The 26,918-nt window shown below is 38.9% G+C and overlaps 1 protein-coding gene across 1 annotated transcript in view; it reads right to left on the bottom strand.

Annotated features, from left to right (window-relative positions):
* Window positions 1-24,534, bottom strand: part of LOC149445619 (mucin-2-like) — a 124,678-nt gene extending 100,144 nt beyond the window's left edge. Inside the window, 8 exon segments of the mRNA XM_089653505.1 lie at window positions 7,523-7,629; window positions 11,535-11,619; window positions 13,463-13,580; window positions 13,668-13,929; window positions 17,739-17,789; window positions 22,350-22,373; window positions 23,995-24,018; window positions 24,480-24,534. Of these exon segments, the coding sequence (XP_089509631.1) occupies window positions 7,523-7,629; window positions 11,535-11,619; window positions 13,463-13,580; window positions 13,668-13,929; window positions 17,739-17,789; window positions 22,350-22,373; window positions 23,995-24,018; window positions 24,480-24,534 (726 nt within the window).
* Between the last annotated feature and the right edge of the window lie 2,384 nt (window positions 24,535-26,918).

Here is a 26,918-nt window from a genome sequence, read left to right on the forward strand (position 1 = left end):
ACTCAAGTGATCCCTAGGAGAAGTATGGCCAAAAGAGATTTGGCCATACTTCTCCTTTAACAGGATAGGAAATAGAAGTGCCAAAGGAAAAGTCACTGTATTTGCAAATCGCTTGAGTCTTGAGAACGCCCAGTGGGAGGGGCAAAACGCGTTGACGCACATCCGGTCCGTTGTTTGAACGTCATACATCACTTCCGGTGAGTGGAACGCACGCTGAGCGGTGCATTCCAGCAGCCATTTTGGGATCTGTCTGTCACACATACTGGCATCCTCTGCACAGCAAGTTGTGGGATTTCTGAAATTGATCCTGGATGGTATTTGACTGTGTTTGGCCGATGGAGGCTATATAATAAAAAGCCTTTAATGATTTTGTGAACCATGAGTGACCTGGCATTATTACTATAGACTTAAGAGGAGGTCATTAGCAATATCACACTATATGCAATATTTTCTTCTTTGGCACAACGGTGGAGCGGTTTTGGAGAAAGGAGGTGGAAGAATCATCCTAGTCTGGTGTGGTGGAATGGAGGTCTGGAGGTTATAAGAGGGGGTGTAGGATCCCTAAAAGTCCTAAAAGGCTTACTATTCGCTAGAGATGAGCGAATTATTCAAAAATTCGATTCGGCTGATTCGCCGAATTTGAGGAAGAAATTCGATTCGATGCGAATTTATTCGCTACAAATTTAACTTATAAAAAGGGTTTCTAGGCTTCAGAGAGCCTTTAAATTAGTGCAGAACACTGTACCTTTAATTTAAATGCCCTTGGAGATGAGGAAGGAGAAGGAGAAGGAGAAGGAGAAGGATGAGAAGAAGGAGAAGGAGAAGGATGAGAAGAAGGAGAAGGATGAGAAGAAGGAGAAGGATGAGAAGAAGGAGAAGGAGAAGGAGAAGGAGAAGGATGAGAAGAAGGAGAAGGATGAGAAGAAGGAGAAGGATGAGAAGAAGGAGAAGGAGAAGGATGAGAAGAAGGAGAAGGATGAGAAGAAGGATGAGAAGAAGGAGAAGGATGAGAAGAAGGATGAGAAGAAGGAGAAGGATGAGAAGAAGAAGGATGAGAAGAAGAAGAAGGATGAGAAGAAGGAGAAGGATGAGAAGAAGAAGAAGGATGAGAAGAAGAAGAAGGATGAGAAGAAGAAGAAGGATGAGAAGAGGGGGAAGGATGAGAAGAAGAAGAAGGATGAGAAGAAGAAGAAGGATGAGAAGAAGGAGAAGGATGAGAAGAAGAAGAAGGATGAGAAGAAGAAGAAGGATGAGAAGGAGAATTCCAAGCCGGCAAAAAGTGTATCTGCAGAGCTCCGCTATTTCTTAGCGGAGCTCTGCAGATACACTTAGCGGAGCTCTGCAGATACACTTTTTGCCGGCTTGGAATTCTTCTTATTTTCATCCTACTTCTTCTTCTTCTTCATCCTCATCCTCATCCTCTTCTTCTTCTTCTGAGGATGAGGATGAAGAAGAAGAAGAAGAAGAAGTAGGATGAAAATAAGAAGAATTCCAAGCCGGCAAAAAGTGTATCTGCAGAGCTCCGCTAAGTGTATCTGCAGAGCTCCGCTATTTCTGACAGTTCTCTGACATTCACTCCATACAGCGGTTGAAACATTGTATCTATTTGTTTCCATAAATGGAAACAAATAGATACAATGTTTCAACCGCTGTAAATGTGAATGTCAGAGAACTGTCAGAAATAGCGGAGCTCTGCAGATACACTTAGCGGAGCTCTGCAGATACACTTTTTGCCGGCTTGGAATTCTTCTTATTTTCATCCTACTTTTCTTCTTCTTCTTCTTCTTCTTCTTCTTCTTCTTCATCCTCATCCTCATCCTCAGAAGAAGAAGAAGAGGATGAGGATAAGGATGAAGAAGAAGAAGAAGAAGAAGTAGGATGAAAATAAGAAGAATTCCAAGCCGGCAAAAAGTGTATCTGCAGAGCTCCGCTAAGTGTATCTGCAGAGCTCCGCTATTTCTGACAGTTCTCTGACATTCACTCCATACAGCGGTTGAAACATTGTATCTATTTGTTTCCATAAATGGAAACAAATAGATACAATGTTTCAACCGCTGTATGGAGTGAATGTCAGAGAACTGTCAGAAATAGGCTATTTCTGACAGTTCTCTGACATTCACTCCATACAGCGGTTGAAACATTGTATCTATTTGTTTCCATAAATGGAAACAAATAGATACAATGTTTCAACCGCTGAGCTCTGCAGATACACTTAGCGGAGCTCTGCAGATACACTTAGCGGAGCTCTGCAGATACACTTTTTGCCGGCTTGGAATTCTTCTTATTTTCATCCTACTTCTTCTTCTTCTTCTTCATCCTCATCCTCATCCTCAGAAGAAGAAGAAGAGGATGAGGATGAGGATGAAGAGGAAGAAGAAGAAGAAGTAGGATGAAAATAAGAAGAATTCCAAGCCGGAAAAAAGTGTATCTGCAGAGCTCCTCTATTCTGCAGATACACTTAGAGGAGCTCTGCAGATACACTTTTTGCCGGCTTGAAATTCTTCTTATTTTCATCCTACTTCTTCTTCTTCTTCATCCTCATCCTTATCCTCAGAAGAAGAAGAAGAGGATGAGGATGAGGATGAAGAGGAAGAAGAAGAAGAAGTAGGATGAAAATAAGAAGAATTCCAAGCCGGCAAAAAGTGTATCTGCAGAGCTCCTCTATTCTGCAGATACACTTAGAGGAGCTCTGCAGATACACTTTTTGCCGGCTTGGAATTCTTCTTATTTTCATCCTACTTCTTCTTCTTCTTCTTCTTCTTCTTCATCCTCATCCTCATCCTCAGAAGAAGAAGAAGAGGATGAGGATGAGGATGAAGAAGAAGTAGGATGAAAATAAGAAGAATTCCAAGCCGGCAAAAAGTGTATCTGCAGAGCTCCTCTATTTCTGACAGTTCTATGTCAGAGAACTGTCAGAAATAGAGGAGCTCTGCAGATACACTTTTTGCCGGCTTGGAATTCTTCTTATTTTCATCCTACTTCTTCTTCTTCTTCTTCTTCTTCTTCATCCTGATCCTCATCCTCTTCTTCTTCTTCTGAGGATGAGGATGAGGATGAAGAAGAAGAAGAAGAAGAAGAAGTAGGATGAAAATAAGAAGAATTCCAAACCGGCAAAAAGTGTATCTGCAGAGCTCCGCTAAGTATATCTGCAGAGCTCCTCTTTTTCTGACAGTTCTCTGACATTCACATTTACAGCGGTTGAAACATTGTATCTATTTGTTTCCATAAATGGAAACAAATAGATACAATGTTTCAACCGCTGAGCTCTGCAGATACACTTAGCGGAGCTCTGCAGATACACTTTTTGCCGGCTTGGAATTCTTCTTATTTTCATCCTACTTCTTCTTCTTCTTCTTCATCCTCATCCTCAGAAGAAGAAGAAGAATGAAAAGAAGAAGAAGAAGAATGAAAAGAAGAATGAAAAGAAGAATAAGAATGAAAAGAAGAAGAAGAATGAAAAGAAGAATGAGAAGAATGAAAAGATTCTTCTTCTCCTTCTTTTCATTCTTCTTTTCATTCTTCTTCTTCTTTTCATTCTTCTTCTTCTTCTTTTCATCTTCTTTTCATTCTTCTTTTCATTCTTCTTTTCATTCTTCTCATTCTTCTTCTCATTCTTCTTTTCATTCTTCTTTTCATTCTTCTTCTTCTTTTTATTCTTCTTTTCATTCTTCTCATTCTTCTTTTCATTCTTCTTTTCATTCTTCTTCTCATTCTTCTTTTCATTCTTCTTCTTTTCATTCTTCTTTTCATTCTTCTTCTTCTTCTTCTTTTCATTCTTCTTCTTCTTCTTTTCATTCTTCTTTTCATTCTTCTCATTCTTCTTTTCATTCTTCTCATTCTTCTTCTCATTCTTCTTTTCATTCTTCTTCTCATTCTTCTTCTTCTTTTCATTCTTCTTTTCATTCTTCTCATTCTTCTTTTCATTCTTCTTCTCATTCTTCTTTTCATTCTTCTTCTTCTTTTCATTCTTCTTTTCATTCTTCTTCTCATTCTTCTTTTCATGAAGAAGAAAAGAAGAATGAGAAGAATGAAAAGAAGAATGAAAAGAAGAAGAAGAAGAATGAAAAGAAGAATGAGAAGAAGAATGAAAAGAAGAATGAGAAGAAGAATGAAAAGAAGAATGAAAAGAAGAATGAGAAGAATTAAAAGAAGAATGAGAAGAATGAAAAGAAGAATGAAAAGAAGAAGAAGAAGAATGAAAAGAAGAAGAAGAATGAAAAGAAGAAGAAGAAGAATGAAAAGAAGAATGAAAAGAAGAAGAAGAATGAAAAGAAGAAGAAGAAGAATGAAAAGAAGAATGTAAAGAAGAAGAAGAATGAAAAGAAGAAGAAGAAGAAGAATGAAAAGAAGAATGAGAAGAATGAAAAGATTCTTCTTCTTTTCATTCTTCTTTTCATTCATCTTCTTCTTTTCATTCTTCTTCTTCTTCTTTTCATTCTTCTTTTCATTCTTCTTTTCATTCTTCTCATTCTTCTTCTCATTCTTCTTTTCATTCTTCTTTTCATTCTTCTTCTTCTTTTCATTCTTCTTTTCATTCTTCTTTTCATTCTTCTTCTCATTCTTCTTTTCATTCTTCTTCTTCTTTTCATTCTTCTTTTCATTCTTCTTCTCATTCTTCTTTTCATGAAGAAGAAAAGAAGAATGAGAAGAATGAAAAGAAGAATGAAAAGAAGAAGAATGAAAAGAAGAATGAGAAGAAGAATGAAAAGAAGAATGAAAATAAGAATGAGAAGAATGAAAATAAGAATGAGAAGAATGAAAAGAAGAATGAAAAGAAGAAGAAGAAGAATGAAAAGAAGAAGAAGAATGAAAAGAAGAATGAAAAGAAGAAGAAGAAGAATGAAAAGAAGAAGAATGAAAAGGAGAATGAAAAGAAGAAGAAGAATGAAAAGAAGAAAAAGAAGAATGAAAAGAAGAATGAGAAGAATGAAAAGAAGAAGAATGAAAAGAAGAATGAAAACAAGAAGAATGAAAAGAAGAAGAAGAAGAATGAAAAGAAGAATGAAAAGAAGAAGAAGAATGAAAAGAAGAAGAAGAAGAATGAAAAGAAGAATGAGAAGAATGAAAAGATTCTTCTTCTTTTCATTCTTCTTTTCATTCTTCTTCTTCTTTTCATTCTTCTTCTTCTTCTTTTCATTCTTCTTTTCATTCTTCTCATTCTTCTTTTCATTCTTCTCATTCTTCTTCTCATTCTTCTTTTCATTCTTCATCTTCTTTTCATTCTTCTTTTCATTCTTCTTTTCATTCTTCTCATTCTTCTTTTCATTCTTCTTCTCATTCTTCTTTTCATGAAGAAGAAAAGAAGAATGAGAAGAATGAAAAGAAGAATGAAAAGAAGAAGAATGAAAAGAAGAATGAGAAGAAGAATGAAAAGAAGAATGAGAAGAATGAAAAGAAGAATGAAAAGAAGAAGTATTCCAGTACAGCAAAAAGTGTATCTGCAGAGAGCTCCGCTATTTCTGACAGTTCTCTGACAGTTCCTTCACATTTACAGCGGTTGAAACATTGTATCTGTTTCCGAATAAAAACATCTGTATCCTAAATGGAAACAAATAGATACAATGTTTCAACCGCTGTACATGTGAAGGAACTGTCAGAGAACTGTCAGAAATAGCGGAGCTCTCTGCAGGGACACTTTTGCCGGCTGATCGGGAAAAATCCGATTCGCGCACCCGAAGTATGCTAATATTCGGATTCGACGCGAATCGAATTTTTCCTGAAATTCGAAACGAATTCCACTTCGCCTGGTTCGATTCGCTCATCTCTACTATTCGCCATAATCTGGTGAGTGCGATTAATGTTGGTTTTTTCACTGGTGGATGGTGAAAGCACGTATCACAGAAGGATAACCACAATATATATTTATTCGTTTTTGGTGAAGTACTCTGAAGTTGGAGAAAAGCTTTTTATATATTTTTTATATTTTTTTATACATATATTTATTATATTTTTGATATATATATTTTTTGGACACACTCATTTTGGACACTTTAAATCAAAATATGAGTTTTTCACTTTATTCCTTTATTATGTGAAATTTGTTGGGTATTGTTTTGCGCTGTTTATTATATAATTTTTATGACTTGGTGTTTACACTAGTGCACAGCAGCATTTCAAATTTTAGGGGTGGGGATTGTTCTGTGGCGCAGGAGTATATATTTATATAACTCAAACTTTTAGCTCCCTCCACAGATCTTCAATCGGATTAAGGTCTGAAGACTGGCTAGGCCACTCCAGGACCATAATGTGCTTCTTCTTGAGCCACTCCTTTTTTCCTTGGTCGTGCATATTGGGTCATTGTCATGCTGGAACACGCATCCATGACCCATTTTCAATGCCCTGATCAATTTTTAGACTGATCATTTCTTTGTGAGTGGGCAAACATTAAAAATCAGCAGGGGATCAAATACTTATTTCCTTCACTGTAAACACTTGGTGCTGGCACCAACCCTTTAAGGGGTTTGTGACACCAGAAGGTGGGTGTGGTTTAGGGTCATGTGACCGCCATGATTGGCTGTCACTTTGGTCACATTATCAGAAAGGTCCCAATCGCAAGTAGTGATCGGGACCTTTTCCTTGAGGAGCTGGTAAATGTGCCGGGTGCGTGCTTTCGACACGTGTGTTTACCTTGGGTACACAAATATGGGTCCTCTTGGTGTCAATGCCAAGCCGATGCCGATGAGAGGCTGCATATTTGCGTACAGTTGGCGCCAACAGGTTAAGCTGTTACGCACTTCCTATATTTCATCAGAGAACAAGTTCTACTGGTTATAAATAAAATATTTATGTGGCTAAAAATAGCTAGTGCTATGAACCTTATCACAAACAATAAAGTGCTTTACCATAAAGTGCAATCAATATACTGTGCAGCCAATCCACATTTAATTACCTCTTCCAAATCCACCAGTTAATGATATCAAGAAAAGTTTTTCCACTTTCAGATAAACATTAGGTGCCAGTGCTGTAAACAATATAAAATGCCCACTTTATTGCGAATGCTGAATAAAGTGCTTTCTTCAAAAACGAAAACTGCTCATTGCTCAGTTCTTGAGTCTGCTTTAGCCAGCTGTTGCCTAAATCTGGATCACAGGAGTGCAGAACTAAGTCCACTCCTGTGACCCGCAGTGGCCAAAAGAGCTTTAACCACACTTCTCCGTTATAGTGCAACATTTGTGATTTTTCCAACCTTTTCCTATCTTAAAGTGCTTGGTTTGTGCTAGATTTACTCTAAATACACATATGTACAAGGTTTTCAGAACTGTAAAATCTGTATTCACAGAAAAGTGGTAAGGCACATTCATGAAACCCTTAAGACATTTCAGCCACTCTACCATTTGTACCCAAAAATTACCCTTGATTTGACTACAATAATTTTTTTACCCCCAACCTTAGAAAATCTCTACTGTCCAACAAAAATCAAACATTTAGGAGAAATCTATGGTTGGGGGCAGTGTCTGAATTTTGACCTTCTGTGTTTGAGTGAACTGTGCATTTTTTCACATTTATGAAAGTTTCTATTTACCGCATCTGTGCAATGAGTTGATTTAGGAGGGGAAACATCTGGACAGTCTTCCGTTGGTCCGTTCCGTTTTTGCAGGTTTCCATACTGCACTGCAGTGGCCTTAATGCCTAAACAGAAATGTATTCTTATGATTCTTATTATTAATATAATAATTATTGTATGAAACGGATGCATTCTAAAAAATCCCCCATGTAGATATGCTGACCAAGTCATTCCATTTTGGCAGATAGGAAATGAGGAATTTTTCAGCTACTGTATAGTAGACATGACATCTTCTGACTTTCCTACATATTTGGGAGAACAAACAGCTCTAACAAAGAGATGTGATGAATCAGATGTTTGATGAGGATGAGATATGCTATACAGTCGATCTTTTAAAACTAAAAAATCCCGCTCAAGCTGCTAGCAGCCTGTCAAAATCAATGACAAGCAGAAATATACAGCAGCTGTATGCAGCTTTACACTGTTCCTAGCAATACTCACATACCTTAAATGTACAGGGATGTATGTCCTGACCACAGAAAGCCTTATGTTCAGGGCCCTGTACACATACAGCCTTATACACATGAATGGCTCAGAAAAGTATCCAGCTGCATACAGCCGCCTTATGTTTACATTTTTCATTCATTTTGACTATGGCCCTAAAGTTTTCTAAAGGTTGAGAGGCTTGCTGTGCTGAATACCAGGGCATGATGCAAATATGTGCTTCTATCGTGATGACATCCAGCCATTATTTTTTTAACCTGTATTTATCATTTCTCTGCTTTTCATTGCTTATTTTTTGTTATTTACTATAACTACAAAAGTACCTTCAATTAAAAAATTATAGATTTCCATGCATTTGAAACTTGTGAATGTGTAAACGATGGCATGAAAAGCCCCTGCCCAAACATCCCGAGAGATTCAGGGGAACTTGGGCCTGTTGGAGGCACTTTAAAACCACCACTATCTACCACCTACCAATGCAGCAATGATTGACTAGACATATCCTGATCCTGGGGAATGTTCTCTTTTCTGAGATACCTCTTGATATATGCCTAGAGGTCTTTCACCAAGGCTTACTCCCTTAGAACCTGTATCCACATATTACCCGGTTGACTGTCTTGATACGCACCACGTCCTGAGCTATAAGTAGGTATTTTTACTGTGGCTCATTTCACAGGTTGAGAGCCACTTATCCACAAACATTCACTCTTCCTTTCCGTTTTACCTCACCCTATGCTTTGGAAAAGCCCCTGCCCTATTCAGACTCATAAAATTTTCCATTCTAAACCACACCAGGTCAACTGTAAGTGCTCGTTCACACGTGTCTACATTACTTCCCCCTAGAAAAGCAACACTTTCATAGGAATTTATTGAGCATCCATGAAGCTTTTTCAACACTTCATAAACACATCATAAATGCTATAGGAGCGTTAATGAACATTGCTTCATTCTTCATGATCAACACACATGTGAACGAGCCCCTAGGGACAAATATTTTTTATATTGTTAGCATGCCCCCTTAGGGTTCTATGGGGACAGTTTTCTCCTCACCTCCATTTCCACACTAGAGTCCTTGGGGGTTTTGGTTTTGAAGGACATTAAATGATTTGCACTGTGAGAAGTGGTCTTTACACTTACAGGAACAGGCCCCTGATGTGTAGGGAGATGATGGATTTGCAGGTTAGCATGATGATATCATTATGACTAGGGATAAATGAATATACCCAGATTTGTGGCTAGTTGTGGGACATTATGCCAAAATTTTGAAAATCCAAACTTTTCCCTGAACCCCCTGTTGAAATCTGTCGGGGTGAATCTTTATATTCAGTTTGTTCATTTTGAAGAGCTCAAAACCAACTGCCTTGAGGAAAATGCCAAAATGTAAAAAAAAATTAACATACAGCAGGGAAAGGGCCTTTTCATGTGGTTTCAAGGACTGCAATGAAGATATACAAGTTCTTTAAACTGCAAGTTTGGGGATGTGTTAAAACTTATGTTGTGTTATAGAAAAAACAAAATGTTTATGAACACCTCAAGCAGGGTAAAGAGAAAGAGGGAGCATTAGTAATTCTGGCAGATGTCTGGCTTTTCTGCACTTGAGAACTAGGTGTAGAACATTTTGTCAGCCATTCAACTACTGCTGTATGTGCTGTGATTGTACTGCTCAGCCACTTAGGAAATAAAAGACATAGGTACCTTACTTCTAGTTTCTTTAGCTCTATTACTGTTTTCCTGCAGGACCTGCTCACCTCCTACTCCTGCTACGTGCAGCACCTCTGTCACTCATTGCAGTGGCATTGATTTACTAAAGGCAGATAAACAGTGCACATTGAAAGTACAGTTTCACCAGATCTTAGTAAATGAGGGGGAGCTCTGCTGACTTCCATTATCCAATCATGTGAAAGCAAAAATACTATCTTTTTTTATTACCCTTGCATGTGATTGAGTATTCTTTGCAAAATGAAGCTTCATCTCATTTACTAAGCTCTGGAGCAACTGCATTTGCAAAGTGCACAGTGTATTTGCCTTTAGTAAATCCACCCCATTGTGTTTTTGGGGTGTGAATAGATTACCTAGCAATGCCCCATTCTCCAACAACTGTTCAGAAACAAGTGTATGTTGAACACCCTTAAACTAGCAAAGACAAAATCAAATAGAATATGCCCCATCTAAAAAAGCAAATAAATAAAAACACCCTAAGGCTCGGTTCACACTACTGTTACCTGAAAGTTACACCACTTAGTGTGACTTTGCCAGGCGACTTCCTGGCAACTTGAGTACCACTTTGATGCGACTTGATGTGACTTTTCTAGGAATGCCTGGGTAATCTTCCTGTAATGTCGGATCTAAATCACATCAATATAAATGAGGATCCGACTTGGAGGTGACTTCCATTAAAGTCTATGGGCACAAGTCGGATAGAAGTTGCCTTGAAGTAGTACAGGAACCTTTTCTAACGTCGGAGCAACTTAAGTAGTGCTAACTAAGACAGCTTTCATTGACTAACATGGGATTTCACATGTCATGCGACTTGGGGTCTCACAAGTTGGATCCAAAGTTGCAGCAGTGTGAACCGAGCCTTAGGTTACATTCACATGGGTGATTACAAACGGACAACAGATTCCTGTGACAAGGATCAACATTTTCCTGCAGCATGAGTCACTGGTGTAAGCTGAGACCAGGAATCCTGTATAAATTAATGACAAGCTGACAGCTGCCACATCTGCATTTAGGACCATTTATTTGTTTGATTCTTATTCTGTTTAACATTAGGGTCTCTTCACTTAGATAGGTGAGTTTTTTAAATGCCTCTGTTATTTTATCTGATGATCATTTTCTCATTAAAAAATTAAGTTTATAAACATAAATTTCTATAGGTGTGGAATCTGTTTTTTCTTCGTTAAATGGACAATAAGTCATTGATAGTCTTTATTTTCATAAATGGTTATTATCTTCTAAATCTGTTTTTGTCTCCCCCTCAGATGTTTTATTTTCTGCTCTTCTTAAAATATATCTTATAGAACCCTAATAATTATTCATACCTTTACCCCTCTATGCCTTTAACCCCTTTATACCTTTGACCTTACCCCCCACCCCATTTTCCACCTACAGTGCATAGGAGAGGGTGAAACCATACTTCTGGCGAGATGCTGGGGAATGCAGGGCAGCTCAGATTTCACATGAAGACACTCTTGCAGTGCATGTAGTGTCTTCTTATGAGATTTTGCTTGCTCTGTATTCCCCATGAAAGCTCCCAGTGATGCAGAAGACAAAGGTAAGGTAAGAGTAAATCTAACTTTGTTTCTTTACAGGTAGTTTTTGCTAATACTTTTAGCAAGCAATTTTTAGAATAAGAGGGGACTGAACATTATATGTGGGAGGCTCTGCAAGGTCAGCTTTAAAGAGCAATATCCTGTCTAATAACCTTTGTGATTTTTTTTCTTTGTTGACAAGTGCTATTATGTTTTCTTCAACAATGGGTTTGTTCCAACAAATATCATAAATGTATTTACAGTTAAATTCTTACCATTGTATGTTAATCCACTAATGCCATTGAAATCACCACACATTCCACATGTCTGATTACCATATTTATTGCGGTTCAGTTTCAGCTTAATAAAAGAAAGAAGTGATTACTGAGTATTAATATTGATTTACCTATTAAATGTTGGTCTATATATTTATTTATTGTGTATGTCTATCAATACAACACAGTAAAAGTAATACATTTTAAAAATCTCTTGTTGAATTTTAGTTTAAATTTGCCTAAAACTTTCCGCAGGTTTAAAGCTACAATTCTCAGTCCTCCTGTCTAGATTTGGCTTTCTAAAGAAGTGCATTGTTCACTTTTACTTGATAAAGCTGAGTTTCTTTCAATCATCAAGTCAGGATGAGCAAAGGATATTCTCATTTCCACTGGTCTACTTGGGATATGATAAAATACTTCTTTAGCAAATTACCCGAACTGTGTCCGAGACAGTGAGTTACCATTACAGCTCCTTAGGCTTAGTGTACTAAGTCCTCAAACACAAAAATAAGTCAACTGCAGCATGTTTTCAAGGAAAAATGACTTAAATCTAAGATGATTTTGATATGCCTCTGAAATTGCTCTTAGTGTCCATTCATATTACCATGTGCGCAGAAAAAAGTAGAAGAAGAGAAAATTGTAGATGCTGTGTATGGCAAAACTTTAACCAAAGAAAAGCAATCAATTGAAACTCAATTTCCAGTCCTTCCACACAGCTTGGCAAATTCAAAAACATCTTGAAGGAGGTTGATGCAGCTTAAAAGCAAATCAACTACAGTTCTCATGTTTAGGGTGGGACATTGATGTGGCCTGTCGAAGGTTCCATAACTGGCCCCTGCATGCTCCCATAGCTTGAAAGATAGACAGTTTAGGAGCTCTTTGGGTTAAATGGCAGCCCTACTCCTACTAGAAAGGGTCACCTGGAGTAAGGGAATATTAGTAAGGGTATATTAGGAAGGCAGAGAGCTTCCTGTGTTAGATGCTATGAGGAGACTTTTTCCCCTGTGGATGTAACAGGATAGCCCAGCATGTATGGAGGGAGCCTATATTGTTAGCTTCCCCCTGGGGAGGAATGCCGAAAGTATCTAAAAATCTTTATGCCCCCCCCCCCATAATCCTCTTCTATCCTTCACTTGTTCTGTACGTTATACATTGCTCAACCCTGGTTCACGCGACATCAAGTATACCTCTCAGGTAAGCAAAGCCTATAGCGATGCCGTCCCTAGCCTAATGGTGGGGAAAATGTTCAATATATACCTTGCTATATTCAATGTGAACCGCACTGACGCATTTAACTTTGATCTGTTAAAAACTTTGTTTTTCAATAATAACTATTTGAATTAAAAGACTTTATGCATTTTTGGGACTACTCTCATCCCCATGCTTTGGGATGTCAAACTTTGAGACACCCTTCCTGTGAGTAGTGGGCCTCTTGTCTCTCTTCTCATGCCACATCTCTCTGAACTGTTTATAACGTAAGCTAATTGATGCCACCTTCAATGGAAGTACATAAATATCTTGTCTATTAAGTAAACGGTTAAAAGGCATTTCTGGTGTGGACTCCTTCTAACCTCTCTATGGATGTGTCTTCCTGAAACAAAACTTTTATCAGGTACTTGTTAAGCAAGGATGAATCGCCCTGCAGAAGTCTCTACACACAAGGAAGAATAGGATATTTCCCCTGGGGGTCACATGGCCATCATATGCTATTTAGACATTAACCCCCTGAGTCCAGTCTGGAATGATCCCACCACTGTGCCACTACACATGCACCTGTAAAGAAACTAAGAGTGATCTCAGTGGCATCTCAAATTGATCACAAAAGCAAGCTAAATGCTCCTGAAAGGAAGCTGCGTATGTCTAGCTATACAAACCATTAACCAGTTACATGCTGAACTTTGTAGGTCAACATGCTTAAGCATAATTACCAGTATATTATCTTCTCTATTCCACATAAAGTAAATATCATTAGAATAGGTAATCTTCACATAATCGCCAATTCTGTCGATCAGAACCCCAGCGTTATCAACAGGTGTTTCAATAACCCTGCAAGTACAGATTAAGAAATTATTGTTTTATTTGTCATTTAACATTTCTCAAAGCACACTAATGGCAAGTAAACAAATCACTCACGACTCTCCATCCAGTGTCATAGAGTTATTAGAAATTTCTATTATCACTTCGTGGATCTTTATGGAAATATAACTGATGACTGGACCACCATCTTCTTCAGAGCGTTTGAACAAAATGATAAAGTCTTCCTGACTTCCTTTACAATGGGAGGCAAAAACATACTTGCACTTGCCCGGGTAGTAGTAAAAGTCTCCATCAAATGTCCTGAAATGGTAGTTTCCCCAGGAACTGCAAACCTGTTCACTATGACTTGAGAATTGTGCTGCAGGTCAGAGCAGAGAGGGAGATCAGAAACGTTTAACAGCAGAGAGAACTTTCTTACAAAAAAATAAAAGTATGTTTCTTAATTTACTTAGTGGCAATATTAGATCTTGACAAATACTGTAGCTCATTAGTAGACAAGACATCAACTTCACCCTTTGGAATACCCTTGTCAATCAACTATTTGCCCTTAACCAGAGCTCATAACCTGAAATCATAGAGTTGGGTTAAGGACGTGGTGTGCCCTTATCAAGAGAGTCTTGCCACTTGGAACAAAAAATTATGTGCTGAAAAGCTGCGGTTTCCTTGTAGAACACCTTGCAAATTATTGGATGGGACAATCCCCTGTGTAAACAAGCACCCATTGCCGGTGTTACACCTGAAGTAGTCTTGAGGTGGTGGAGATGTCTTGTATACTGTATATAAACCTTTGCAAGCATTAAGATTAAGGGCTTGTATACTTTATACACATAGGTGGGGCCTGGGGCTGGGATAAGCAATCTGGGAGAGATCACAAATGCAGTCCAGGAAGTTGTATAATATTTTGTGCATTGTAATAAGGTAAAGTTGGGTACACAGTATGATAAAATTGGGTGAAAAATTGTGTGCGAGGAACGATCGTCAATTTTTGTATAGCGTGTACACAACTTTTGACATCCAATTCAGACTTTCCAAATGAAAATTTCTGAAGGGAAACAAACACCTAACTTTTTCTCGTATGTGACCAGTGTGACGGGAGTGACTTTTGGGTGTGGGGAGACCGCTGTATTATCTTCCCAAATCATTATGTTTAAGTGACCCTGTGCCTGTTAGGGTACAGGGTATGTAAATGTGAATGTCTTGATATTGTGTATAGTGTGTGTTCCTTTGTCCCTGCCACATGGTTGCCCATTGTCTACTGCCATGTAGTTATTCCTTTGTCTCAGCCACATGGCTGTCCATTGTTTGTTTGCCATGTGCTTCATCCCATTGTTCTGTGTCTTGAGTTAGTGGGGGTGGTTTCCTGCAGCCCTCCCACTGATGGGGCGGGCTGATGATGTGTTTCCTGTTCCTGATTATGTTTCCCGCCCTCTGTATAAAACATGTTTGTGTAAAATAAAGGAGTTGTTAGCTTCCTGTTTTAAGAAGAGCTGGGTGCTGTCTATTTCCTAAGGGATTTCCAGGGTGTGGTCCGTGGATTTTGTGTTCGGACAGGGAAGCTGCAGTATAACGAAAGGTACCCAAGAGTGGTCGGGTTCCGGTTCCGTTACAACCAGAACTAATGATTTTCATTTAATATATACTGTTTTCGTATGAGAAAAATCTGATATGAAAGTCTGATCAGAAACAAATAACAATAGTCTATGCTACACATTTCTACGGCAAAAAAAAGAAAGCATTTGTCGTTTGAGGTTTTTCACATTATTATTACCATCCTTGGGATGCCCCAATTTTCTTATAGTGTATACCTAGCTTAACAGGGTTATTTGCAGATAGTAACCATAGGCATGGTTATTTAAGTAGCAAACTGTAGGATGTTCACACAGTTTCCATATACACTTAGTAAAGCACAGTATTTTAGCAGTATATTACTCAGCAATGGCACAGTATTGCAGAGTGGCAGTGTTCAAGGCTTAACCTGTTTACCAGAGGAAGGCTTCTGTTGGAGGGGTGGGGAACTGGAGTATCAGCCTGGGTTCAGACTTGTGCGGTGCGGCATTCTGCATGTGATTTGCACAGGAACCACACCGCATTCCTGTGCAAATCACATACGTATTCTGTGCGGTGCGATTTGAACCATACATGTTGTATTGCTCAAGTCACACCAAAAAGGTGCAGGACCCTTTTTTTGGTCCGCACTAGAATCAGATCATATGGGTATTCAAATCCATGCGATCCAATTATGCACATCGCACCGAGTTTTGCGGACAAATTTTGGGGTGTTGTTAACTTAACATACACACCTGTAGAGGTTCGCATAAATGGAGTGCGATTGTGAAACTGCTGCGAATTCCGCACCGCATCAATGTGAACCCAGGCTAAAGTAGTGGCACTCTATGTTACTGGAGAGAGTCTCTGATTGCTGGTCTGAGTACTGGAATGTCAGTGGAGGTATCCCTGCACTGACCCTACTCAATCAAAGAACCTCTCCCTGTGCTGATAACTCCGCCACTCGCTCCAGGTGAGCCCAACTGGTGCAGGCACCCTAAGTTATAGATATAAAAAAGGTGTTGCGCTAAAATTCCAACCAATATTGTAAAAACTCAATATATATGCCAATAATTATAAAATCATCAAAAAATTAAAGTGACGTTGTGACAAGGTGCCAAAAAATTCATACAAATGGAGTGACTTCTGTGATAATATGAAGTCCGTCACTTTTGAGTGACCAGTAGTGCTATTACGGTGATAAATAATGTCCCAATGTGAATGTGGAAGAGCAGAATATCTCCAATAGTAGATGTTCCATCCAATACTGTGGTGAAATAACCGGTATCATAAAGACTGCGCACTCACCAGATACGCAATCAATCTGCACATTTAGAGACAATACTCTCTGTGGATGAACTGGAGGCTCCTATGTGGATGGATCTGGTCTGGTCAGAAGTTCCCCTCACTGCTCACTCCTGCTGTCATTATGGCTCTATCCCTCCTTTCATGTAGCTCTGTGGGTTGTTAAAAGCTCACAGGGAGGCCAGAAAAGAGGAGGCCAATAGCGTGATACCGTTTTGTGATAGGTATATGTTTATTCCAACATAGCAGTTTTGACAGGGAAAAAAACAAAACAACTGACCATGAGCTGAATTCCAAGATGGCCGCCGGGACTCACGTGGTTGCAGCGGCGTGACGTCATGATGCTGTAGCTCCTCCCTTTTTATGATGATTTTATGATTATTGGCATATATATTGAGTTTTTACAATATTGTTTGGAATTGTAGCGCTGCACCTTTTTTATATTTATGTCTTAGACATTATTTGGTATTATTTGGTGCTATAGCGGCTTCTTGACTTTCAGCGCTCACTTGTTCCATTTATGATTTTACCCTAAGTTATAGACTCTCACACCAAAATGACTGCCAGAGGTCATCAGAAGTTGCAGCAATCAATCAGCCAGCTGCAGCCTCTGTAACAATGTAATCTCAGAAGGAACAATTTTTCCATAAAGATTGAGCTCCATCTGTATAGTGACACAGCTCCAAATTGCAGCTGCCTACAAACACACAGTTGTTTGTGTAAGAACCACTTAAAGCAGGTTCCTCGGCAGAAGGAATTTAGAAGCATCTCAAGTGCAAACTAAATGCATGTGCAAGTATGCTGCAAGATGCTAGGACAAAAGTAACTGTACTGTGTATTCTCTGCAATCCAGATTCCATTGCTCTAATCTAATGGTGTTCTTCCTGTGTTTGTGGACAGAAGACTGAAGGTTCTCTATCTTTTTTATGTCAGAACTACTTTAGCTTAGATTTTAGTGTTTACATTCTTAATTATAACATTCATTTATTGTCTTCTTTTTTATTATAGCACCATATTTTTTATGATCATTGTAATCATTATAGTTAAAGGAAGTTCCATAAAAATGGCTTATACAATATAAGTGGAAATAAATGGGCTTGAGATAACTTTCAACAAGCATTGCACACCTACAAACTGTAAAAAAAAAAATACTTTTAACAAACTGTTAATAAAAAGGCAACCCCTAGATTACTAATCTGTTATAAATCTTTTCTTCCTATAAATCCTTCAGTGTCTTACCCAGCAGCATCGGTAGAAACAATAATGTAAAAACAATGACAAAGTTGCACAGTAGCAGAGATGATGTAAAGTACTTACGTATAGGAGTTGTTTTTGGTTCTGGCATCATGGTAACAGACCCAACATGACCTAAAACAGATTATATTTTTTATAGCATATTCTTGCATACAATTTGGAAACAAGTGAATGAAAAAAAACCCTCAAAAAACTCTGGATTTAGCTGCTGAAATTATTACAGAATGGGTTATGGATCATGCTAATGTCTCCTACTTGAACACTGCACAATATAAATAGTGGATTCTCTTTTATGTATTTCATGTACAGAAGGATTCTTTGTCTCTCTATCACTTTGGCGTGTGTGATATACCCTGCTTCTCCTCCTCCCTTTGTCACATTTTCTGGCAATTCCTGGCTGTCATTTTGATTACTGGGATTTGGTTTCTACCACACATCTTGTGACTATTTAAAAAGAACTTCATTTTTCAAAATATTTGTGCTCTTTTCTATAGTACAAAAGTGCCAAGTTTCTCTTCCCTCTTTACATCCCAGAGTTCTTCCTAGAATCATCTGTTGCCTGGCACCACTGGTCCTCTTTGGGAAGAACCAGGGAAAGGAGAAGACGTTACAATGACCTCACTGTACCAGCAAGTGGACTTCTGCAAAAAGGCATGTGTAGGTTTATTCTAAGATGGCGGGGGGGGGGGGGATTTAAATGCTAAACCTGCAACCTTGTCTCTTGCCAGTTGTTTAATTTTGGTGAAATATTACCAATTTGGCTAATGAGTTGATTATTTAAATGCTTCCAGTAAAAAGTGAAAAATAAGATCTGTCAAAAAAGAGCTAAGCTCTCATTTCTGCATCCAACCACTCTGCTTGGGCATTTGAATATACTGAGAGCAGTGACATATGATTGTCACAGGGTATCTTAGACATATAGGCTGTAATTGACAGTCTGGCTTCACCTTCTGAAAACCAAGTGAGGCATTAATGGGATCTCTGGATATAGACTAGAAAAAAACTTTGTTCACTGATCCACTAGTGAGCTTTTAATAAGTTTAGTTGTACAAATGTGGCCAGAGTTTCTATAAACATTGGCAAAGGAAATTGTTGCACAACATATTCTTCTAAAGAGTTAATATTTAAAATGAGTTTTGTCATACCATGTCAGTGTGGGTTTTTAGATTCGCTTTATCTTGTATTGTTATTGTTATTACTACTATATAGGAGACTCTCAGTTCCCCCTGTGAGTCCACTGTGGAGATCCAGCAAATCTGAAAACCCACTACATTGTTCAGCGGTGCTTGTAAAGTCTCTTTGGAGTTTCTCCGGTATTGAGACTAGTGTTCCTGGCAGATGAAGGTAATTTCCATGGTGTAGCCTGCTTTAGGCAAAAATGGTTTTCATCTTAAGGATGGAGCTAATGAATACTAAAGTTTTCTACCATGTGTTGTTATTATCACACAGGAAGCTTTCAGCTTTGCTTATAAGCCAGCTGTGGGCATATGATCTATTCTGAGAAGCTTACTTTAGGCGTTTTGCCATGAAGTGGATATAGGTGTAAAGGTGGGTATTGGATACATCTCCATTAATATAATGGTTGGTTTTAAATGATATATTTATCATTTAGGAGGAAATTGTTTTGCAGTATGAGGAGTATACGAATAAAGGCCGGTATAAGTCCACCAGTACAGGGTCTCTATACCATTCACTTAGCATATTTGGAGTTACCTATTTTTGGGGGTAAATTTTCATTCATAGGTCTTGATTTATTTATTTATTTCAGGTACTTATATAGCGCTGTCAATTTGCGCAGCGCTTTACACATATATACTGTACATTCACATCAGTCCCTAACCCTCAAGGGGTGTACAATCTAAGGTCCCTAACTTGCAACATTTATGTATATATTTATGGGTACATTAAACCCTTTGGGTTTCCGGGGGGTACTGCTCCTCTTCTCCTTTTTGTTCTCTCTTATCCTTCCCGATCCACTTACAATATGATGCTCTATTATGCCAGAATGTAAAAATATGAGTTTTTTTATTTTTTGATTGTTTGTATTTGCTCTTATATCAGTAGTCAAATGTCTATATGGTGATGGCTCCTGAGGAAGTGGATTAAGTCCATGAAACATGTTGAGCCCAAGCCGATAAGAATGAACCTAAAGTTTACAAAGAATTTGGATCACATGGAAAGAGATTTGCTGCTCCTTGATATTGTAAACTTTTCATTTTCTACACGCTTTAGTACTGTTGTTGTGAAATAGAATGTTGTTTTACATATTGAATTTTGATACAAAATAAATCATGTTTTTAGGATTAGAGAAAGGAATAGTTTGCCTAAAGGGATATAATACACAGAGTGTCAACATCCCTAACGAATACAAGGGGAGGAAAAGTCCTCTTTTTTGGTGGGACTTTAAGGGCAAATTTCAACAATTCAAAAGAGATTTTTTTTTATAAAAATAATATGAAATTTTATTTTTACAATCTTCAAAAATAAACATAAAGCTACAATACATATTGCGGTGGTGTCATCAGAGATGGTATTGCAAATCTAATCATGGATCATGCATGGTTTGCACTTGATGCGTTTCAAGATCAACAAAAATCTCTTCCTCAGAATTGCTCAAGAAGGCATGACGCATGATTCCATGTGAGGTAAAAACTGCCAGGAAATTTAAGAACACATTTTTATATGAACACAGCCACGGATTTCTCATATATCTCAGGCAAAAATTATGAAACAAAAAATTAATAAAGAAAAAACTGAGACCAGTGGATGATAAATGCCGCCTAAACGTATCCTGAAGGGGCCCCACCCAAATGCACTGTCAACAAGATTACCTGTTGGCTGGTATTGATAGGGCAGTGTGAGTGTGGAGCGTTGACCACAAGGAATTTGTGTGAGAAAGTGTTGATGACCTGATAAAAATCAGGATTGAAATGTGAAGGACAGCCCGCTATGGGGCAATATACCAGGTCTATCCGACAAGGCACGCTTGATGGCTGTGATCTCGAAACGCGTCAAGTGCGAACCATGCATGATCCATGATTAGATTTGAAATACCATCTTTGATTACACAGCCACAATATGTGTTGTAGCTTTATGTTTATTTTTGAAGATTGTAAAAATAAAATGTCATATTTTTTTTAAAAAAAAATCTATTTTGAATTGTTGAAATTTACCATATAAGTAAATTGTTTCGTTAAAGTCCTACCAAAAAAGATGACTTTTCCCCCCTTGTTTTTAGGATTATGTTGTGCATCAAAAGTTCCCATTTTTAGGTCTTTTTGTGGTATATATTTACAATATTAGAGATGTGGCGCTTAAACACAGATTGTAATATCAATTACCCTAAAAACAAAGATGCTTGTTCCTTAACTGTTTAGTGCAACCCTAAGATTATCATTCTAATATAGATTGTTTATCCTTCAGTAGGCCAGTCAAAAGCTGCACTGGTATAAAAAATAGATATGCACATAAATAGTTCTTGTAAATTACTTACTAGGATGTGTTTGTCTTGGTTTTGGTTTCGGCTTCATTTTTCCAGGCCTAAAAGGACCTGAAATAGACTATATTTTAAACAGGCATTCTTACATCACATTTGGCTATATATATATATATATATATATATATATATGCAACAAGTACAACTCTAGAATGGACTATACCAGGTGGCTTAATTTTTAACTTCATATTTTAACAAGTTGTGGACGTTGGGCATACCACATATGCCCTGGCAAACCTCATCTAATCTCCTCTCTCACAACTCAACAACAGTGGCTGCATTTACCTGCAAATTCTGGCTGTCATTTTGACAGCCTGGAGTTGTTTTCTAACACCCATTTTGTAATACTTCTGTGTAAATTGCCCATTAAAGAATAACTTTTTTTTTAATAATTGTATTCCCCCCTCCTATATTAAAAACATTTTGACAACTTCTAAATACCCTCTCCACATTCTAGCTCTGTTTCAGTTTCTGCTGTTGTCGAGGGCCACCGGTCCAGTACCTGTGAGCCCAACTTGTTGTTTACATGCCCGCTAGGGGTGCATCTTCATACATGCTGGGCTAACAATACTCCTGGACTGAGCAATGCTCACACATTATTACATAAGTGCCACTCAGTCTTGAAATGATGCCTGCCCCCTGCTGCCCCCAAAAAGGAAGCTACACGATGTAACCAAAACAGCAAAAAGACTGCTGTAAAAAGGTTTAAGTTTATTTTTTAAAGATGGGGACTTTGGGAAGGTGGGTATCAGGGGAAGGGGGAGGGCATTTAAGGGGGAAATACTGCATGCTGAAGTTCTGCTAAAAATGTCTATATCTGTTTATTAAGTGAATGCTTGTAGTAAAAAGTGAAACTTTGTAACTCTTTAAAGTGAACCTTTTCATTCACCAATCATGTAAACACAGCAATACTTTTTATAATCCACTCCATCAACTAATGTGCAAAGTTAGAATTAAGACCTGTCAATAATCAACAGCTAAGCTCTCATTTCCACTGATATGTGTCAAGAGTAGTGATACGTGACTTTCACAGGAACAGCAGAGCTGTCTTCATCATATGGATGGTAAGTTTAATGGTTCAAATTTGGCCACAGTTTCTGAAAACATTGGCAAAGGAAACATTTTCTTTAAAGACCACATCTTATAAGAGTTACCATTCAAAATAAGCTTTCTCTTACCTCTATTAATCTTTTTGCCAACACCTGTAAATGACAAAAGAAAAAGATGTTTGCTTCCTTACTGATTGATTTAGGCAAGCTCAGATTATCAATCATAAATATTTTATCCTTAAGGGCCCTTTCACACTGATGTGCTTTTTCTGCGCTCTTGTGTAGCTTAGGGCCCTTTGACACTGATGTACATCTGAGCGAGCGCCTCCCTCCTCTTGAACCATGCTAGGCCACATGCCCTCAGCATGGATGGGTGCTTTGGGGGGTTCCCCCCAAAGTACCTTGTCCCATGTTGATGGGGACATTGGCCTCTTCCCCACAACCCTGGCCTGTGGTTGCGGGGGTCTGCGGGCAGGGGGCTTATCAGAATCTGGAAGCCCCCTTTAGCAAGGGGGCCCCCAGATCCTGGCCCCCCCAAGTGAATGAGTATGGGGTACATGGTACCGCTACCCATTCACAAGGAGGTGTGGCCACACATGTGATATCACTCGGTGGCCCCGCCCCTTACATATTTAAGAACTGTCAAGCCAGCGGAGCAGCCAGGAGCCAGTGTCGGGAGCGGAGCCTTTTTTTTTCCGGGAAGTGGCATTGGCGGACATCATGATTGATGCTGGATCTACTTTGGGGGGCATTCTTTTATTTTTCTTCTTTTCATAAAGGACTTGTCAAAGACTGTCTCCTGTCTTTTTTCACACTACACTTTTTTTTTGTGAATGGGTAGTGGTACCATGGAATTTATGTATTTTTTCCGACAAATAGAGCTTTCTTTTGGTGGTACTTGACCACCTCTGCATTGTTTTAATTTTTTGCTCTATAAACAAAAAAAGGCTGAAAATTTTGTGAAAAAAAAATATATATTTTTGACATTATGTTTTAAAACATATTCAGTAAATAGATTTAAAAAAACAAATTTCATCATAAATTGAGGCCAAAATGTATTCTGCTACATGTCTTTGCTAAAAAAAAAGTGCCAATACATATAAATTAATTGGTTTACGTGAAAGTTATAGCATTTACAAATGGTGATATATATAATGGAATTTAAATTTTTTTATACTAGTAATGGCGGCAATCAGTGACTTATGGTGGGACTACGGCTGGCATTCTGACACTGTAGGGAACCTGCTAACAGCCACTGACATCCCAATAACACTAATACAGTGATCAGTGCTAATAAAAAGCACTTACATTGCACTAATGACACTGGGCAGGAAGGGGTTAACTGATTCCCTGCCGCCTTACAGCAGAAATACTGCTACAGGGCGGCAGGGCTGTGCAAAATAACGTATATATACGTGATTTCCATCTCTGGGTAGGGGGCACATGTGCGTGCCGCCCTACCCGCACCGCCATTGGTGGCTACAGATGTCAATCACCGGTTCCTGGCCGGAGATTCCCCGCCAGCACCCAGCGATCGCTGAGAAACAGTGACAGGGGAGAGACCTGTGTGTAAACAACACAGGTCTCTCTCCTGACAGCAGTAACATGCTGCTGTGTATTTCTCTGCACAGCAAAGAAATACACAGCAGTATGTTTCCCTAGTAATACACACACAGCACACACAGTAAAACAGCACACAGTTAACCTTTTGAGTGTCCCAGATGTTAAAGACCACATCTTATAGAGTTGCCATTCAAAATAAGCTTTCTCTTACCTTTATGTATCTTTTTAACAACACCTGTAAATGACAAAAGAAAAAGATGTTTGCTCCCTTACTCATTGATTTAGGCAAGCTCAGATTACAATCAATTATAAATATTTTGGCCTTAGGGGCCTTTCACACTGATGTGCTTTTTCTGCTCTTTTGTGCAGCTTAGGGCCCTTTGACACTGATGTACATCGGGTTCCTTTTGATGTGTTCCCATTGACTTACTATAGAAGGTGCCGTTTTTGTGCGCTTTTGAAAAACTGCAACAAAGAAGCAGCATGCAGGATTTTTCAAAGTGCAACACACCTGCAGTGTGAACAGTTATGAAGGATTTAATGGGGAATAGTTTTCATGTGCGATGTCACCCTTGAAAAGCGCAGCAAAATCACATCAGTGTAAAAGGGGCCTTAGGTTGCCCCCCAAATTTTAGTCAAAGTAGCATTGTTAAAAGTAGAGACATACAGTACCAGTAAAACGTTTTGAATACATACCTGCTACAGTTAGCTTTGGTTTTCCCATTGGGTTTTTCTTTTTGTTTCCAAACATAACAGGACCTGAAACAGTTTACATATTTTATAATAATCATCTTAAATTTATTTTGAAAACTAGAGCAGCAAAAAACTCAAGCATTAGCATCTGTTATTAATGACATTGCTACAGTTCTACAGAATGGATCATGGATCATGTGGATGTCTCACTTACTGTAAATATTGGATGTGTTGCGCCTTCACAGGCTAATTGAATTATAATTACTTATATGGGATATGTAGTGTACCACTGCCATCTAGTGGCAAACATGTATGGCAGTTCTCCTCTGGATATGTAAGCTCTCAGACAGGAAGTGACTCTTGGTTTAGGAAGTTCGTCAGCCATTTTAGATTTCTATTAACTGTGGATGCAGTGTGCTTGCTTCTCTCCCAAGGGGCTTGAGACATCATCACCTGTAAGTGCCTTTCTGCTGTGTCATCTGTCATTTATGCTACACTAGTTATTCTATGTATACTGATATGCTGTCATTGTATTGTGTTTCAGTTTCACCTATAAAATAAAGTTTGATTCTTTGGTAGACAACACAAGAAGTGGGCTTCTGTTTGCTGGAGATTCTGACAAGGGTTTAGCTGTCCGTTTAGAGCCACACATAGTCAGTGTTTTGAGAACGGAACAGTGAAAAGGTGCAGCGCAACAAGCCTGGAGATAGGAGTCACTGCACAGACAGAATAAGTCTAAGATCAGGAAGACATGCCAAGTGTCCAGCAAGATGATGCACGCTCACACTCGTCTAGATCAGCAAGGTCCAGTCAGATTTCATCAGCAAGTGCCCTTTTAGCCAGAGCTCGCACCAAAGCAGAGGCAGCTCGTGTTCAGCTAGAATTTGCTGAGAAAGAGGCCGCCATTATAAAAGAAAAATCAGAACAAGAAGCAAAGTTGCATATTCTTCAGCGTCAGTGTGCAGCCGCCGCCACTGCAGCAGAGGCCGCAGCTTATGCCGAAATAGAACGGTCTGGAAGTGGGTCTATCCACGAAAGCCCATATGTGCCTGAGAAACCCCTTTCCTCAGTAGAACGCATAAGGGAGTATGTCCAAGAACTTTCAAACAGCAATGCAACAAAACAGTTCCCCAATCCAGAGTCAGCTGAATTTAAACCAAGACCAGCAGAATCCCTGAGTGAACGAAAACAAACCCATGAGGCCAGCAGTACCAGAGCGATTAAAAATGAATCCTTACTACAGCAATCCAAACACCAGAGTACACAAGATGTCACTAAATATCTTATCCGAAAAGAAATGGTTAATTCGGGCTTTCTCAGGTTTGATGACTGCCCTGAGAATTACTGGGCATGGAAGTCTTCTTTTCTGTATGCAGTCAAAGACTTAGACTTATCAGCAGCCGAGATGCTGGACCTGATGATAAAATGGCTTGGGACGGAGTCAGCAGAACATGCAAGAAGGATGCGCAGGATACATATATTTAACCCTCCAGCAGGACTTGTTATGGCCTGGCAAAGGCTAGAGGAAAGATATAGATCACCAGAGGCAATTGAAGGTGCTCTAATGAAAAGACTTGAGTCTTTCCCCAAACTAAACAGCAAAGACAACTTGAAACTGCAAGAGCTGGGTGATATTCTTTGGGAAGTCCAGTGTGCCAAAAAAGAAGGCTATCTAAGAGGACTTGCACATTTAGATACCGCCAGCGGTACAAAGCCAATAGTGGAGAAACTACCTCACAACCTACAAGAAAAATGGGTGAGTGTTGGAGCCAAATACAAAGAAGAACATGATGTCCCCTTCCCCCCTTTCTTTGTGTTTTCTAGATTTGTACAGCAGCAAGCAAGGATCCGGTGTGATCCCAGCTTTTCCTTCATCACCAGCAGTCAACTGCCAAAGGCAGAAAAGCCACTTAGATCCTACAATAGGACTTCAGTGATCACCCACAAGACAACTGTTCCCTCTGAGGACCCAGGCTGTCCAAGCAGCTACAAGGTAAACACCTTTGAAGGTCCTGACAGACTTTGCCCACTTCATAAAAAGCCCCATCCTCTAAACAAGTGCAAAGGGTTCAAAAGTAAACCCATCAAGGAAAGGATAGCTTTTCTTAGACAAAACGGCATCTGCTTCAAGTGTTGTGGATCCACTAAGCATGTAGCAAAAGACTGCAAAATACAAGCGGATTGCTCAGAATGTGGCAGTAACAGACACATCACAGCTTTACACCCTGATACATTGCATCAACCACTAGAGGTCGCTGAAGAGCAGAAAGATGAGGGCAGGGAGCAAAAGGATAATTCAGCTACCCCAGTAATGTCCAAATGCACTGAAATCTGTGGCGACAGTACAAGTCCACGCTCATGTGCCAAGATCTGCCTAGCAACAGTGGACCCCACAGGGAGAAAGGAGAAGGCAGTTAAGATGTATGTAGTTCTGGATGAACA

Source organism: Staurois parvus, unplaced genomic scaffold (assembly GCF_062004578.1).
Source record: "Staurois parvus isolate SC_StPar_1 unplaced genomic scaffold, SC_StPar_1.0 ptg000715l, whole genome shotgun sequence".
Classification (NCBI taxonomy): Eukaryota; Metazoa; Chordata; class Amphibia; order Anura; family Ranidae; genus Staurois; species Staurois parvus.